The following is a 16,955-nucleotide window of genomic DNA, read 5'->3' on the forward strand; positions in this document are numbered from 1 at the left end:
CTGCCTTATCTCCCACCAGCACTGTGTCCATGTACAGCAGTTCACAACAGCAGTGCCACATGCAGTTTCCCAACCTCGGCTACGGACACTTCCCAGCACGACTTGTGCAGAATGACTGACGAATGACAGCCCTGCCCCAAGACTGGACTCCTCCATCTACCACTCTGATACAGGCACTAGCCTAAAAACCTAGCTTCGGGGCAAAGGGATGCAAAGTTTTTGATCATATTTCTAAATTTGCATGCCCAGCATAAAAACATTAGGTTATACAATTAGAGATATTTAATTAGAGGCAACCAAAGCTTGAGCCCCATCTCTCAGATAAATGCTCTGAAAGGTATGTTTAATTCCTTGGGAGTGACTTCAAAGATCAGGAAGGATCTTGAGAAACAAAACCCAGAATCATGGAAACTTTCACAAAGAGAAAGTAATCCTTCTGAAAGCTTGCAAAGTAAAAATGTCAGAATACTTTTAAACATCATAGTGTATTTCTCATGGTTCTCAATTATTTACTCCTGCTATTTGGAATAACTTCCAGGAAGAATTGCCTCAAGTCCAGCAGTTGTGCCAGCATAAATTCTTGTGTGACAAACATGGTGAGGCACCTGCTTGGTGTCCCATGAAAATAAAGAATCATAGAATAGAATCATAGAACAGTTAGGCTTGGAAGGAACCTTATGATCATCTAGTTCTGACCCCAGCTGGTGCCTTCAGCCTGACGTATGGCTGCTCAGCACAACTTTCAGAAGAAAAGAATTGGTGACTTAAGAAAATGTCAGTTAACAGAACAATACACTAACAATGCCTTGAAGTACTTGATGTTTCACACCAGAAAGAAGTGAATGAGTGCTTCAAGTTTTTTTGCTATAACAGCTTGCTGTAAAAGTCACATTGGAATAAAAAGAGTCAGAGCACTACAGGAGTCTTTTTTTCCTCAAAAACATTCCTACTGGTTTTAACCAAAAGGATTGAAAAAGGTAGTTAATCCAAGTTGATGTTTTGCTAGAGAGGGTTGCTGCTCAGTGTCCTCAAACAGATCTTTTCCCTTGCTTAGCCCTGGAACATCAACAAGACATATTCAGGTGTTTTTCTGATGTACTAGAAAAAAACCCTTAATTTTGTCTCCTGTCACCAGAGAGTTCCTATGAAAAAGGCACCAGCTTGCTGTGACAATATGCTTTCAGAAGTTGTGTGTGTATCGTTCGTTCATCAACACCATTAGTTTAACAGAAGAGCATTTTAACTTCAGGAAAGTACAAAGTGCTATAATTAAACCAAACAAAATTTCTAGGTGACTTTAATAGATACGAAATGAGAATGTACAACTTATTTATTAGGGGCTACTAGGTGTAACAAAGAAAACGTGTGTAGTAAAATGATGTGACACATCTGAAATGAGCTTAGGCTGCAAGAGCACTTGCTGCTATCAGCAAATTAATTAGATCCCCAGAGATCAGAACACATTTCAAGGCTCTTTTTTGTTTTCAGGCTTCAAGGTGTACGTGGTTTGTTGGAAGTTCTGTGTGCTTAAAAACCATGGTAGATTCAAAGAAAACAGAGGAAAAAAAGAGAAAGGAAAAGCATTACAGACTTGTGGAGTGGGCCTGGCTACTGAAGACTAATGTTTCCAACCAACAAAACAGGCTGCTGCATTTGTGCCCATCTGGGATTTGCTCACAAATGTATTTTTCTGGCTTGTCCTGACAGACTACTGCTTGCTGCCCCTTCCCAATAGCCAACTGCAATAGTAAGCTTCTGCAGGTACTCATCGATTTATCGGCACATGTGCTTACAAATGTAAAATGGAAACACTAGAATAAAACAAAGTGTGTGAGATGCACACAGATGGATCAGGGTATGCTTGATGGAATAAATCTAGGTGAATTGAAATAGCAGAGGTGTTGCAATTGCAGTTAAGAAGATAACCATGTCAAATGAAGGATTTGATGTTTCTTCCCTTGTGTGCAATTCTTTCCAGATGAAGCCTGAACTAAGAAAATCTGGATTTCAAAGTGATTTCTCTGCCTGTTTGTCTAGAGCTGGATCTTCATGAGGTTTTTTTGGCATCTTTTTTCAAATCCCTTTATAGCACACAAAGAAAAGAAAGAGTAGATTTCAATTCTACAAACTTCTCTGTGCCCTGCTTGAACACCCTCTTGGCCTTTACTTCCACCCAGCAATGCAGAAGAGCCTTTAAATGCCATAAGCCTCAGCTACTTTCCTTCTTGTCCTTTAATTTCATGCAACGGCTTGCTCTGACCACTGTAGAAATTCAGTCCTTTCCTGCAGTGAGCTTCTAGCAGCATATGTGGTGAACCGCTGCTTGCTCTCACAAGAGCAACCTAACCCTCCCTCCACCCTTGAATAACAGAAACCTTCAAAGACTTGGCACACACTGCTGCAAAGATCATTAAAAATATACATTAAAAAAAACCCAGGCCCGGATAATTGTCCACCTAGGATCAATTCATTTTCTTAATAGTCAGTATAATGAAAAGACCATTATACTATTCCTTTCATATCAGGATTTCCTGTAGCTCTGTTTTACATGATTCAGTAATCCCATGACACAATGCTAAATCCCTTGTTTAGGTTCATTTCCTCTATTGTTTGTGACTGTGTGTTTTGTTTTACACACAGATACTTAGGACTTTTTCTCTGCTTGACCAGAAAGCTGTGAATTGCATTTACACAGGATTAAGACACCCGTCCTTATGAATACCCGCATACAATATCAGACACTAAAAGACAAAAAAAATAAAGGTTTGCTATGGTAGATGAGTAAAAAAGTGTTCAAAAAAAGCAAGTATAAGCCAGTATGCCATACTTCTAACAGAACATACCTTTCTCTGGAATTAAAGTTAGATAGACTGTGATTTTAAAACGTCTATATTGGTGTTTCTAAGTGTTAATACACTTCTGGATTTCTGGTTTGGCCATTGTGAAAACAGACATTATGTAAATTATAGGCTACTTGAATCTATATATTACTTATGCACTTTTTCTTTCCAAGGCAAACCTTGTAAAATGCTAATCGCAAAAGGTCTACTTAGGGATCAGTTGTCAATCTTTTCTGAAAATCTACATTATGAGTCAAAACAGATCTTTGACAGCATAGTACACATTAAAAATGACTGAATGTGCTCAGAATCTCATTTCCATATTTCATCTGTTAAAAACGAAAATATAGGGAAAACTGAGAACATGACACATTTGAACCTTTACAGTGAGGTTATTTTTAAGTTAATGATTTCCTCATCAAAGACCAAAAAAAAAAAGGAGAAAAATTATGTTTTAAACTAAAAGTAATGAATTTTATTCCACCCATTTAGGGACTAAGGGAAAGGAAGGTTGTTACTGAGCATAAGATGGAGGGCAAGATGACCATTCAAGTCATGACCTTGACAAGGTGGAGCAACCTCCTGAAGGCTGAAAATGCAGGGAAAGCCACATGACAGACTAGGGGAGGACTGGCAGGGAAGCAGCTCTGCAGAAAAGGACCTGAGGGTCCAGGGGAGCAGCAGGCTTGGGGCGTGCATTACAGGAGGGCTGCCAGCAGAGCAAGGTGTATGACTGTTGTCCTTCACCCTGCACTCATCAGGTCCTGTCTGGTGCACTCTGTCCAGTTTTGGCACCCCCCAGTAACAAGAAAGTAATTTGAGAAATTGGAGAGGGTCTGGTGGTGAGCCACTCTGATGGATAAACAGCTGGAGCATGTGCTGTGTAAGGAGTGCCTAAGGGCAATGGGCTTCTTCAGCTTGGAGAAGAGGAGGCTAAGGAGATGACTGCTGTCAACAATAACCCAGGAGCAGTTATTAAGACAGAGAAATGCTTTTCTCAGACGTGCACAGTAGAGGGGCAAAAGATAACAGCTGCAACTCATGGCGAGAGAAATCCTGATTGAACAGAAGGAAAACATTCCTCAAATAATAAGCAGCCTGAAGAGATGCCCAGATGTCCAATCTCCCTTCATGGAAATGGTAAGGGCTTTCCTGCAGAAGCCTTTGAGTCACTAAGTGAACTACCCCTGGTTGCAGTGCAGGAACAAAGCCTAGACCCAAAGAACTCCTAGGGATCCCTTCCAACCTGCATTATTCTATGGTTCATGATTTCATTCTGCGTATTATTTTCCAGAACTTACAACATACTTTAACATGCTTTTCAAAGCAAGATTCCTTCTGACAATTATCAGAAGTTGGTACATTGTTTTATTTGGGTATTCAGCAGTGCTTTGGCATGCAAGAGGAGAGGGACACACCACATAACACAGTGCAAGACCAGAGGATATAGCTCCTCATAACCAATACTACTTTTTATATTGGAAAGATGTTCCACATTGCAAGAAAAAAATGTTAACTGAAACCGCGATTCTTCAATTGATTCAGTATATTTTAAATGTTAATATTAAAATAGTATAAATATTTCTTGTTTACTATAAATGTAATAAAGAAATTCTTTGTATTTAATAGACAAGTATTAAAATGTTTTCTTTTTGTGTCTGTAAGAAGAAACTTGTAGAAAATGACCAAATAGTAGTAAGAAGCCTTAAAAAACTTATGGAAATCAGGACCATTTGAAAATTGAAGTCTTACAAGGAAATATACATACTTAGGAGCCCACCTTTCTAACCACAATACAAAACAATTTATATTATCAGTTTCTCTGCCAGGGCTGCAGGGGGCTATTGTAAAATAATAATAATAATAAAAGAAAGTTATTAATCTCTCCAAAGACTGTAAATTATTTCAGTTTCAATCATACTCAATAAATTGAGCTATTGTGTTGTTTAGAAGCTTCATAAAGACTACACTGAACATTATTTATCCGAGTTTTTTAAAAATTCACTTGGAGTCCTTAATAGGCACAATAGTATTCATTGAAGAAAGAATTCATTTAAGTGTTACATTGATGAGAATGATTTTACAACCACATCTGTTTCCATTTGTTCTGCATTCATACTGTATTATATTAAGTGTTTCAATATTATCGTTATACTATCTTTTGATTGTGTACTGATAGGGTGATCTGTTTATCTCTATCTACAGCTGAAAAGTCAAGTGCATGCTATGAAAAAAATGCAGCCTGAATACTCCAGAGTATATCAACAGCAGACCATATGTGTTTTGGTAGATGCACTCCTTATCAGCCCTAGGTGGCCCCAGCTTTGTGCTGCCACCTCCATCTCCACTTCTCAACCTGACTGCATTTCCAATTCAAAATTCCAGCAGAAAACACACAACCACTCTTGTGCTACCTACATCTCCAGGTTTCTGGCCAGTTTCCCCAAAAAAAGTTTAAATTTATCAACCTCTCCTTTACTTTTTCACTCCCCCTACGTGTCTTGCACCAAATCATTTCATGATTCTATGATTAGACATGATACATTGCCTTCTGAACAGAGCAGAGAGAGGTTATGGCCAGAGAGGCATTTTGATGGGCAGAGTAGAAAGGGAGGTACTGAATGAGCTGTCTCAGGTAGCAGCTTTTCCCATGATGTATACAACCTATGTTTTCCTTTTGTTGCCAAAGGGGAAAAAAATCCCCTATGGTTAAATCTCTGTGAAACCTACTGTCTGCATCCTGTTACCACAGGCTTACAGAAAACCACTCAACAGATAATATGGCATAGTACATGTTTATGCAACTTAAGACTAACAGTGCATCTACAAGTGATTTTCTATGCTCTTGAAAAGCCTGCCCTGCCCATAAACTAACAACTTTTTAAAGTGCTTTCAAGTTGTAGGAGAGAAGAAGAATAAAAGGAGAAATCTATTTTTGTGATTTTTCCTCAGCCTCTTTCCTTTTTGCATTTATATGAAGAAGCAATGTACTGATTTGCATACAGTCGAACATCAGTTTTCTATTTTCAGTATGGTATGCTGTTTACGACAACCATCTCCTCAGACTTTATTTCTTTGTCTCAATCAGTCCACTTAAAATCGACTGATTTTTTTTTGCAGAGGCAGTGGAAATTATAAAGTTGTTTATATTTTTTTCATTCAATTTACTATGCATTGTAACCACTTCTGGTTTAGCTAGATGATGTTTCTGAGGAATCAAACAAAATGAAGATACAAATCTAAAACTCTGTGAAAAGCCTGAATTCTTCAAACTATGTGTGATCTTGTGTAATAAAAAAATATGTAGCAACTTTGATCAGAGACAGCCATAATGCTTTAATGCCAAACATGAAAACTAAAAATCTGCAACATTTTCCAAGGGAAAAATACAATTTAAGAGCAACAGAAAAATAACATCACTAACTTGTAATATGCGTCTAAGCTATTTGCTTTTAAAAAGCACCACAGAATAATTTAGTCTTGAAGGGATGTGTAGAGGTCATCTAGTCTAAGTCTTTGCTCAAAGCTGGCCCATTAATGTATCTGATCAAGTTCAGAACGTCTCCATGGTTGGAAACTCCACTGCCTCCCCAGACACTGTGTTCCAGTGCCAGACCACCCTCATGGTGGAAACATTTACCATTATGTTGGATCAGCATTTCCCATGCTCTTACATGTGTCCGTCATCCCTTGCACTATCACTGTCCTCCTCCGAGAAGAAAGGACTTAGACATGAGAAAATCCAACTATGAAAATCAGGAAATGCCAACTAGTCTTGCTCCTGATTTTTTGTTGCAAGAAACATCCTACAGTCTTCAGGTACCATCATTTTTTGCATAGGACTCCCACATCCTTCCAGCCCCAAAAGACGAAGTACAGTCTATATAGAATAGACCTGTATTTAGCAGGATCTTTCTGTTATTAGGGCAAATCCTGCCTATTCTGTGCTCTAGGCTGTTGTGGCTGGCCTGTTGGCAGCCCATTTACCTCAAACCACTTGACATTTTGTGGCACAAAAGCCTCCTCTTCCACCAACTGATTAATCATTTTATCCGTAATTTAGATTCTCTATTCATAAAACAGGCATATAGATTCCATTCTGCTTCTCAAGAGCACTCAGAACAGAAGGACCTAATGTTTATAAGGTCTCAGGCTGCATGGCTTGGAAAAGGATGAAAATAATGCATAATTTTATATTTACTGTAAGTATTAGCATCTCATTAATATGGATTGAGATTGTCTACTGCACATTAGCAGATAGTTCAACTAACTCATTCAGTTACTATCATGAAGCAAAACCCTTTTAAAGTGCCTTCTGTAATCATGTGAATCACTTTATTAAGTCTTAACATCACAAAGTGCAGGCGTTACCCATGCCTAAGAAGTTTACTTGAACAGAATTAAATGTACTTTTTGTTTGCGATTCAGTAGACATTACCTCACTATTCAAAACAGTTACAGTGGCCATTCTCATGCTTAAAAAGGAAGATAAAACCAGAATACCTTTATGAAATCAGGGTGTTTGTGATTTGCTGTGATAGTGGTTGTAATATGCTGCAAAATTGAATTAAATAATAATATGAACCTAGCAATGTTTATACAAGCTTGATGAAAGGTACTTGTACTGCCAATAATTTTATGTCATGATTTAATTTTATGAGGTTGTAAACATGTTGAAGCCCAGCAGGAAAGGGAGTAAAAATAAGATGTGAAAAGCATTTTAAGGGGTGCTCTATAAAATGTTCCCAAAAGTTTTGAATTCTGTCTTGTTTCTGCCAGGTAAATAACTGTTTCAATTTTAGGAAAAGAAGAGGCCAACTCCTAACTTCTACTCAAGCAAGTCTGTGATTTTCTATGTGACTTGTCAAAATCAGCTTTGTGAAGGCAATCCATGTTAACAGAGCCCGATTCAAATCTAAGTCTAAACAGACAGTGAATACCACTAAACCCTATTATAATGGTCAAAGATACTGGAACAAATAAAATGAGATTAAGTTATTTAGGCTGGAAATCTGACAAAATTGAAAGAAATGATCTGACAGATTGAGACCAGCCCTCATGGGAACATTTTCTAACTTCTGAGTATTTTCTACATAAAAACTTTTGTTTTCACCATTTTTTTTAGGAGAACAAATTAAAGAAATCTTAGAGGCAAAAGAGCACTCTTCCTTTTGTCAAGAAGATGAAGCATGGCTTCATTTTATGTGAGTACAATGTAGGGAATAAATCTTCCACTCTCCTTAACTTTATTCTAACTCATAGATACCACATAGCCACAGGAATGTAAATTCCACAAGTACAGAATGAATAGGCAAGCTTTTACTGAAATTGAATGCTTCAGGATTTATCTTCAAAGCCAACAGCACATCTTGGTGCATATAACAAACAGATCTATATCGATTTTGCCAGCCATAAATTGAACAGACCAAAGCTGTATTGCAGAAAATTAGCATTATAAAAACCAGCTACAGCTCATTTGTCTCTCCAGAAAAGAGCAAACCTACTTTGATACTGTGACATTTCATGAAATGTGAAGTATTCATGAGTACTATTACCGTTTTGGTTTCCTTTGTATGCTATGATTTAATCTTGAATGCACACCTTGAATATTAGTGCTAAGCTGCTTTACAGCCTGAGACGCCTTCATGCTGATATCCTGTAATAAAATCTTGTGCAATTAAGACATATTTCAACATGAAATGGATTCCAGCTGGAAGACAGAAGCTTCCCCCAATTAGCGATGTTCAGACAATGTTACTCTGAAATGCTTTTCCCTCCATGCACACAAAAATGTACCATTTGCATTTCTCTCAAAACACCTTCACACACTGCCTCTGTAGCTGTGACCCCAATACCTGGCATCAGCCCAGAAATCAGTTAAGCTTCTTCCATACTGGTGACCACTGCCAGGAAAATAGCTGTGGGAAAACAAAGCCCCATCAATTAGATGGGACTTCTTTTACCTCTCAACAAATCTCAGTACCCTCACAGGGATGTCTAATTGAGCCCTTTCCTCCCTAATGTCTCTGCCTCATCTGACGGCCACATATTCTAACCACCAAGCATCCTGAGTAGGGAAATTTGGTGCATCTGCTTCTGCATTATGGGTTGGTTATAGTATCTTCTTGTTTCTTAGCCTCTTGTCTTGAGCTCTGACAACAACTAGTATTTTTCATCAGTTTTTCCTTGGGTGCATCTAAGAGCTCAAGTGGCACAGTGAGGTTGGAAGAAGTAACTGTCTCAGGTCAAAGGTTCAACTTGATGTTTAGGTTCAAGCTTCGCACTGATAGAAACAACTGCTTGTAATACTTTATGAACAAGCAGAACACAGAGAAAAACAAATCCCAGGGATGAATTAAACCTGTTCGGTTTGTGTTTTGCTTTTTGTTGTTGCCAGGATAAAATACATCAAGGTCCTTTGTTTGAAAAAAAAAAACTCGATAAAGATTTTCCAATATACGTCTTTCTTGTTTTCCTCCTTTACCTTGCAGCTGCAGATGGTTTGCTCTTTACAGACACACAACAAACACATTATTACTGGACATCAATAAAGCTTCAATTAGAAATAACAAATACAGTGAGGCATGATCATGTACTTTTCCTTTTTTTTACCATTTCTCCCCACTGATGTTGTTAAGGAAAACTTATTACTTACCCAACATTTTCTGCATCTTCGTCACACTCAGCCCTATATTTGCAAACTCCGCATTTTGAGTGTTTTCTCTGAACTTCTGTCCCAGATCCTTCATACTCTAAAATAAATATGATATTGTTAACACAAAGCATGACTTTCATATTAAGCTCTGATTTTGCTTACCTAAATCCATTTGCCTTCAGGTATATTGTCAATATGCAGATATCATACAGTGAAGCTATTAACCTTAATAGTGCTCCCTTTTCAAAATCAGGCAATTGGAGGTTGGTAAAACTGTACCAATGACAAGAAAGCATTCCTGAAAACACTAATGTTTCATCGATTGATTCCTCCTTTATTCTCATTTCAATGATTTGTATTTATTCTTGCTCCACCAGACACACAAATGGCATCGACATGTGTCCCAGTCACATGTACTCTTTATTGGCACTGATAACGTAGAAACCCTGTGCCTTTTAATGTCCTTGAATATTAGGTAGTGGGGATTTAAATGCTATTTTCCTTGACAGTCTTTAAGTGCAGATATCCTTACTGCAATCCTAAATACAAGGTTACTGCTTGCATTTTTTCCACTTTCTGATTCCAAACGATGAGATTAGACTGTGCTTATATATATATGCTGTGGTATATTTTCCAGATGACTCTGTTCAGTTGTACAGGATAAAAGAAAAAAGTCATCTTAACAAGAAGCTTGTGGAAACGCCACATATCCTAAAAAGTAAAACTAGTATCTCAAATATGCTGATCCTAAAAATATCTGCACCAATCTTACTGTTGACATGTACAACAAAGCTCTTCACCAAGTAGAAGAGAAATAAACTATATTCTTATTGTTTCACTACCATTAGTCACTCCTCTTTTTTATTTTAACAAGGTGATAAAGGAGAGCTATCCATCTGAGCAGAAGGAAAAAAGCCACAGAAATCTGCAGAGGGAGTCAAGAAGCATTTAACATATCGCAGTATCGTGGTGGCGTACAGCTGCCTACACAAGGCTGTCGGGTGGACAGAGATCAAAGTGATCCCTTTTCTCATAGCAGCTTAGCAGCTTTGTGTGCTTCAGCAACAGCAAATCAAACACCACCAATTGAACAGCTGAATTTACATTCTTTAGATCCACACCAGTCCTTCCTAATTTTCCTGGATCTTGGCTGAAGGGAGTCTCTCCCTCCTACCTGTGGGGCTGTGCTTACATGAAGAATAGTGCAAGGATGCCTCTCAAATTAACTTTTGTCTAAAGCACGCTGTACATTTTTCTGTCACTACTCTTATTAAGTTGCAGTAGAGGTCATTTGCTTTTATCTTTAAGAATGTACATCTTATTTGATTTTTCCTTCTTTCTAAACATCACATTCCTATGCCTCAGTTTGGCATCTTAAAGTGTCTTTTAGTGTCAGATTTCACTTTTCAATGCCAGTAAATGATTCCCTACAGTTTGAGTAAGTTAAACAAATTGCACTGCTCATGACTTTCATTCATGATATGGTATTTCTACTTCCTTTGCTGTTCTTAGGCCCCTCAACACCCTTCCCCAGTGTGTTAACACCCTTCCACCCTTCAGAACAACAGGTACAAGAGCTGGACACACTGTTCCAGGAGAGTTGTCATAAAACCCAAATACCATCCATGATATTCTCCAGGTAAAACATCTAACAAACATTTTTCTGCACTGATCATTATTATTCACGTTCACCTTATTCCCCAATGAGTCCTTTTAAAGGCTGATCAGACAGTAGGAGAGAGGGTGCAATTGAGGAAAAATTGCCTATATCCTGGACTTGCCATGTATAACCCTGTCCTCAGACATTAAGATCCCACCTGCTTGTGTATACTGTTAGCTCAGTGACCTGTTTTCTGTCATCCAGAGCAAATCAGTACTGACTGATTTGCTCCCAGGTCACCAGTGGAAGGGGTTACGAGGCCAAGGACAGTCCCTTGAAACACACTCGTTTTGTAATGATTCCGTGACATTTAACAGTCATATAACAATGTATTGATCTGCAATGTTTTTTCCCAATCAGATGTGCACTGTGTGGATGTTGTACAGTCTAGTTACTTAGACTTGTATGAGGGATTGCATTCCACTGAGAAAGGTTATGGTTTCGAGGTGGTACACTTACATAAAATGTTCTGTTGTACAAATGTCTTTCTTGGAAAAATAGGTTTAAGAAAAAGGTTTTCCGTGTGCCCATGATTACTGGAATTACATAGTTTTCCCTCCCTTAATTCTGTACTCAATTGATTCTTCTGCCTTCTATTCCACTGCTTTTCTTCTGAGGGATGCCAGTATGAAAGGCTGTAGCCCTCCTGATCATCACATTTATCTTTTCTCAAAATATTTGTACATTATTTCTTATCATTCAGCTGAAGAAAAAGAGATCAAAGAAGTCATTGTCAGTTCAGAGAATTCTTTACCAGCCATTTTTAAAGCTTTTCAGCTGGACCCGCTGGTTACAAAACACCTGACTTCAACATTCGGTGCTTAATAACCTTTTGCAGTACTGCTAGCATGGAAAATATTCATATCTTATATATGTTATCTGACTTGACTGCAAACACAACCCGAACGCTTTACAGAGCACTTTCACTGCACTATTAGCATTTCAATTCTGTAGTGGAGCAAACGAAGCAACACATACACACGCACATACACATGCACATCCCTCCTCATGGGCTTTAGTTCTACTCCTTGTGAATGCCCCAACATCTTTTATTTTTCATAAACAATAGTCCACAACTACTGGATCATTGTTTTTATATAATATGCATGGTAAATCTCTCTCTCCTCATCCCCTAAAATTGTTTTCTCTACCTTGTAAAGTTAGGTTTGTTTTAGAAAAAGTGTGGCCTTTCTTGATCGGGAACTTGCTGGACCTTGTTTATACGCAGTTATTTACCTGTACTGTACTTTGTGTATAATAAATATGTGTAAGTCAAGAGCACCTGCACCTTAGGTATAAATAATTTACACCTGTCAGGATGAGGTGTAACACAGATGAATGTGTATTGATGCAACATTTCCAAGTTAGGTGATAGTTATCTATAATTTTCAGAAGCTTCTTTCATTACTAGCTGCACCATGTTTTAGTAGTAGCAGCATCCAACACTGTGTATAATTTAGACTGAATACAGTTTTCCCACCAATACAGAACAGATGAATACTGCTTTTCAGCCTGAATTGGTAGCAGACATTTTCCATACCCCATTTGTGCTGTTAAAATAAGTTAACCCATTAATATTTGAGAGCATGTTTCTCTGCTGCAAATAGACAATGCATCCCTTGACAAATTGTCGCTTGCTTCTCCTTTCTCCCTCACATTTGATTGTTCCTAAATAGGTTATACCCATTAATTTTAATATTCAAATCAATCAGATCTTCCCAGAAGGTTTCAGTAATATCAATTAGGTCAAAATATGCTCCTAAATGAGAAATTTAAGCTCCTCTTGTTTATTAAGCAGGCTTCTAATATTGATGTATAGATGATTATGGAATTTCTTCTCATCACTTCAGTTGGAATCTTGATTAATTCTGTTCTTTGACATCTTCATTTCACAATGAGTGAAAGCTCATTTTTCCTCTCTTTTCAGCTTCCTTTTGTGTTTCAGGGCAGTACTTCATTAATGCCATGTCCTTCAAAAGAAACAAGGCACAAGGATGATATCTGTGACTCCCAGTTGTCTCTCTGAGCTGCAGTGATCCCTAACACTTCTCCTCAAGTCATTATTCCTCTGCAGAATATGGCCAGTTATACCTTAGGAGCCGCAGGGTAGGAACCTGCAAATGGGCAGTAGCTCTAGAGGAATTGGCCAGCAGTAAATTGCTTCCCTCAGCAACTCATCTGTGTGTTCCTGCAATGGTAATATGGTTTGGTTTCCACTGAAGGCTTTCAATCAGGCTTGCAGCAAAAGCATCAGTCTGTGTCAAAGTGAAGTCTGTTCCGCCCCAAGGCATGGCCTGGAATGGGAGTTCCGCTGCATGTATATATTTATCATTATTCACAGTGAAGCAAGGGGAGTTTGTCAAGAGCTGCAGCTATTCGGTAGCCATGTACAGATGGAATAATGATTCCTTTGTCTGGGAAAGCCCCTCTGAAAACCAGTTCCGCTCTGGTTTGGAAGTATAGTGAATTTTGCTGCGCCTCATGTGAGCAGCTAATCTCAAAAAGGTTTTAGAAAAAGAGGAAGGGCCACAGCAAATCCCCTTCTGCACCCTGAAGTGCAGAACACACCACCCCTGTGATCAGACTGTGATTCCCTCAGTACAGCTAGCACTGGAAATTCCTCTCAAAATGCCACAGTCCACAGCATCACTTATTACAGGCTGCAGCTCACTGAACATTTTAATACTTACCCTCTCTTCCATTAATATTTAGGACAACGTTAATGACACACTTAAAATGGAGATTGTCCCAGTAGTTTGAAACAAAGCTGCAAACTTGCTCTTTTGTCTAAAAGTAAGTATTTAAAGTAAGAGCAACAACAACTCTCAGCTATGCCAAATCTGTGGTAAGTGGTATCTTGAATCATCTTGACTATGCTGCTGGATTGTATGCAAAGGTAATATTTACCACTGTGTAAGCTCTCTTACCCAACTACCCACCTGGCTGAGAAGTGAAGCCTGGCTTGGTACAGCCAGAAATCCATACCTGGCTGAAAGGTACTTTTCCTATGCAGCATAGACCACAGACTGCAGCTGTGAGCATGTTCCAATGAAGATATCAGCCTTTGAAGTTTGACTTTGCAAGAAGGCTTATTAGAGCTCTAACACAAGGATGCTTAGTCTACTTATGACTGATGTACCTGCAGGAGGGAAGTTTGAAACCTGATGCCCCAGCCAAGGTGATATATTTGCCCAGTGGTTATGATAACGTGTCCTTCTATGCAAAGGATTTGTGGATTTGCACTATAAGACTTCCTATGACTCCTACCCTTATTATGTGTTAGGTATTTTACACATCTGACAACTTCAATTTTGCTTCTATGCACATAACACCATGAATAATGGTGCATGAAGCTGACATCTGTGACAGCTGGATCAGCTTTTACACTGTAGGATCCTCTGGTTGGACAATCTGAATACCCATTCACTCCATTGCCTTGCTTCAGGTGCAGCTAACTCATTTTTCTCCAAAGGAAGTCATGACAACTTTAGAATAACCACCAGGGAAGTTATGCACTAGTAGATGATGGTGGAAAATGGAAGACAAGAAAGTCACGAGATGCCAAGGCGGGTGTCCCACAATTTCACAAATGCCTAACACTGTTCTGCAGGTGCTATTCAGGCTGCAAAAGATGAACCTGCCCTCATTTGCTATCTGTCACCCTGCACAAGAGGAATCTGTCCTTCTGTGCCCTTGGCTCAGGCATCTTTCCAAGCAAGTTCAAGTCTCTCTGAAAACCCTGCTCAGAATAAGTTTTCACCAACAGAAGGCCTAAACATCCAGGTCCTTTTCCTCTGCCTTGCTGAACCTTTGGTGAAAACACACTAGTTTTTGCAGGTTTTAGTTCAGTGTTAATTTTACCTACAGGGAGCAGGATCTCAACAGGAATAAATAGGGCTATTTGAAGCTAAAGTGATACTCAGTGACAAGCCACATGACAGAATCAGCACTTAAATCTCTTAAGTCGCATACCATTATAGAAATACGCTGAAAGACATGATGTTACCTCCTATCCAGAGTGTTAATCACCATTAAGTTTCTGCAGTCTTATTAAAATACATTAAAACAAATCAGTAGCATTATTACAAATTAAAATAAAAAATATTTGAGGTTCTAAACTGTGTCTGTTTATACCACCCTGACTGTGTGACAATTACTGGATAAGTGTTGTCCCCTGTGAGGGAAGGAACAGATGGCAGCCTGCTAAAAAGCACATACTGTATATCAATTTATTAATTACTAAATGCAATCTGCTAGACGTTCATCACAAGATACTTTAGCTATTAAATTTCAGAGGGATTAGAAATTCAAAACAAATTATTTTAATAATAATTAACTTCGCTATATGTATTGCAAGCATGTTATTTCCTTAGCTTAAAAGCCTGAAATGATTGGGTGCCATCTGTCTAACTACCATTACATCTTTTTTAATATCAAAAGTGCATTTTACTTAGGTACATAGATAAACACTGACAAAAATAACAAATATGTAATGTTATGGGCATAGAGGGACACTTAGAAATCTTACCCTGCTGGTTGGTTACTAAAGCACAGGACTTTTAGGACACTGATTTCTCTCTGAGAAGCTGGCTTATAAAGTCATTACCATTTGTTAAGTCTTTGATGGTGTACCTAACATGCTGATGGTTTTCAACATATCCTTGCAAAGGCATCATCAGAAAGTCAACTTCACAGCTGCCATTTGCTGGCACTATCAAACAGAGAAAGTAAGCACTAGCTGGAGGAGAGGAAAAAAGGCCTTTACTTGGGAGGGACACAGGATGAGGGGCTTGGAAGTGCTTGTTTACCAACGATGGGACCTGGGAACTCAGAAGAAATAAGGTTCTCCTTCAAAAGTTATTGCAGTATGCCTGGATTCCTGGTGGGAATTACTACCAAAAAAGCCTTATGAGTAAGGAGTACTGCCAGATGAAACCAAATTATCTTCACCACCAATACCTTTGATCCAAAAAAAAGGAACCAGCTTCAGCTTCAAAAAGCTTTCCTTTAAGAATCAAGGTTCTCATCTGCAGTGGGACAAAATTTCTTATAATTATATAGAATGTGACTATAAATCTGAGCAGAATACAGACCAATGGTTCCGACTGCTCTTTCAGTTGTCTCACTACTAGTTGGGCAATGTTTTGCAGGGATCTGTTTCACAATACTGACAAGAACAATGGCATTAACACAAGATTGAAGTCTTCTGAACAAGGATGCTACTTCACCTAAATGATAAGACTTCTACCTCACTAGGAGTCCTGAGTGCCAGCTCTTTTAGAGCAAGAGGGCAAGAAGATCACTAAGATGACTGCTTCTTTTTAAGCCTTCTTGGCTAGTATTAAGTTGTAAACTTGAGGAAAAAAAACCCTAAAACCTATTTGCACATAGAAGGCACCTTGACTAAAAAATTGTAAAAGCTCTTTCTAAGTCACATTCACATAAACCTACAAAGTTAATCCTCCTTAGGCTACCTTATTGGGTCAACACAGTTCTTTTTACAGATGGATATGGAGGGTTTAATGAGAAATAAAAACTTAAAATTCATGTTAGAAAGAAAGAAAATGTTTTGTTCAAGCTAGCAATCTACCTCTTTATGCACACTTGACAGCCTGAGAATAACTTTTCGTATCCCTATCTTCCAGTTAAGGAAGTACATCCAGCAGGTCAAATAACCCTGCAATTTGCAACTGGCAGAGATGAAGAGCTTGCAACTTCTCTTTCATCAGTTCTGCCTCAAACTCGAGCAAATCATTATTTAAACAAAGTGAATCAGGAGCCGATTTTATGACTGTATTCT

At 38.4% G+C, this 16,955-nt stretch overlaps 1 protein-coding gene across 1 annotated transcript in view; it reads right to left on the reverse strand.

Annotated features, from left to right (window-relative positions):
• Positions 1-16,955, reverse strand: part of TMEFF1 (transmembrane protein with EGF like and two follistatin like domains 1) — a 169,430-nt gene that overhangs the window by 17,803 nt on the left and 134,672 nt on the right. The window contains 1 exon segment of the mRNA XM_034060273.1: positions 9,496-9,592. Within this exon segment, the coding sequence (XP_033916164.1) occupies positions 9,496-9,592 (97 nt within the window).

The sequence above is a fragment of the Melopsittacus undulatus genome, chromosome 1, assembly GCF_012275295.1.
Source record: "Melopsittacus undulatus isolate bMelUnd1 chromosome 1, bMelUnd1.mat.Z, whole genome shotgun sequence".
Taxonomy (NCBI): domain Eukaryota; kingdom Metazoa; phylum Chordata; class Aves; order Psittaciformes; family Psittaculidae; genus Melopsittacus; species Melopsittacus undulatus.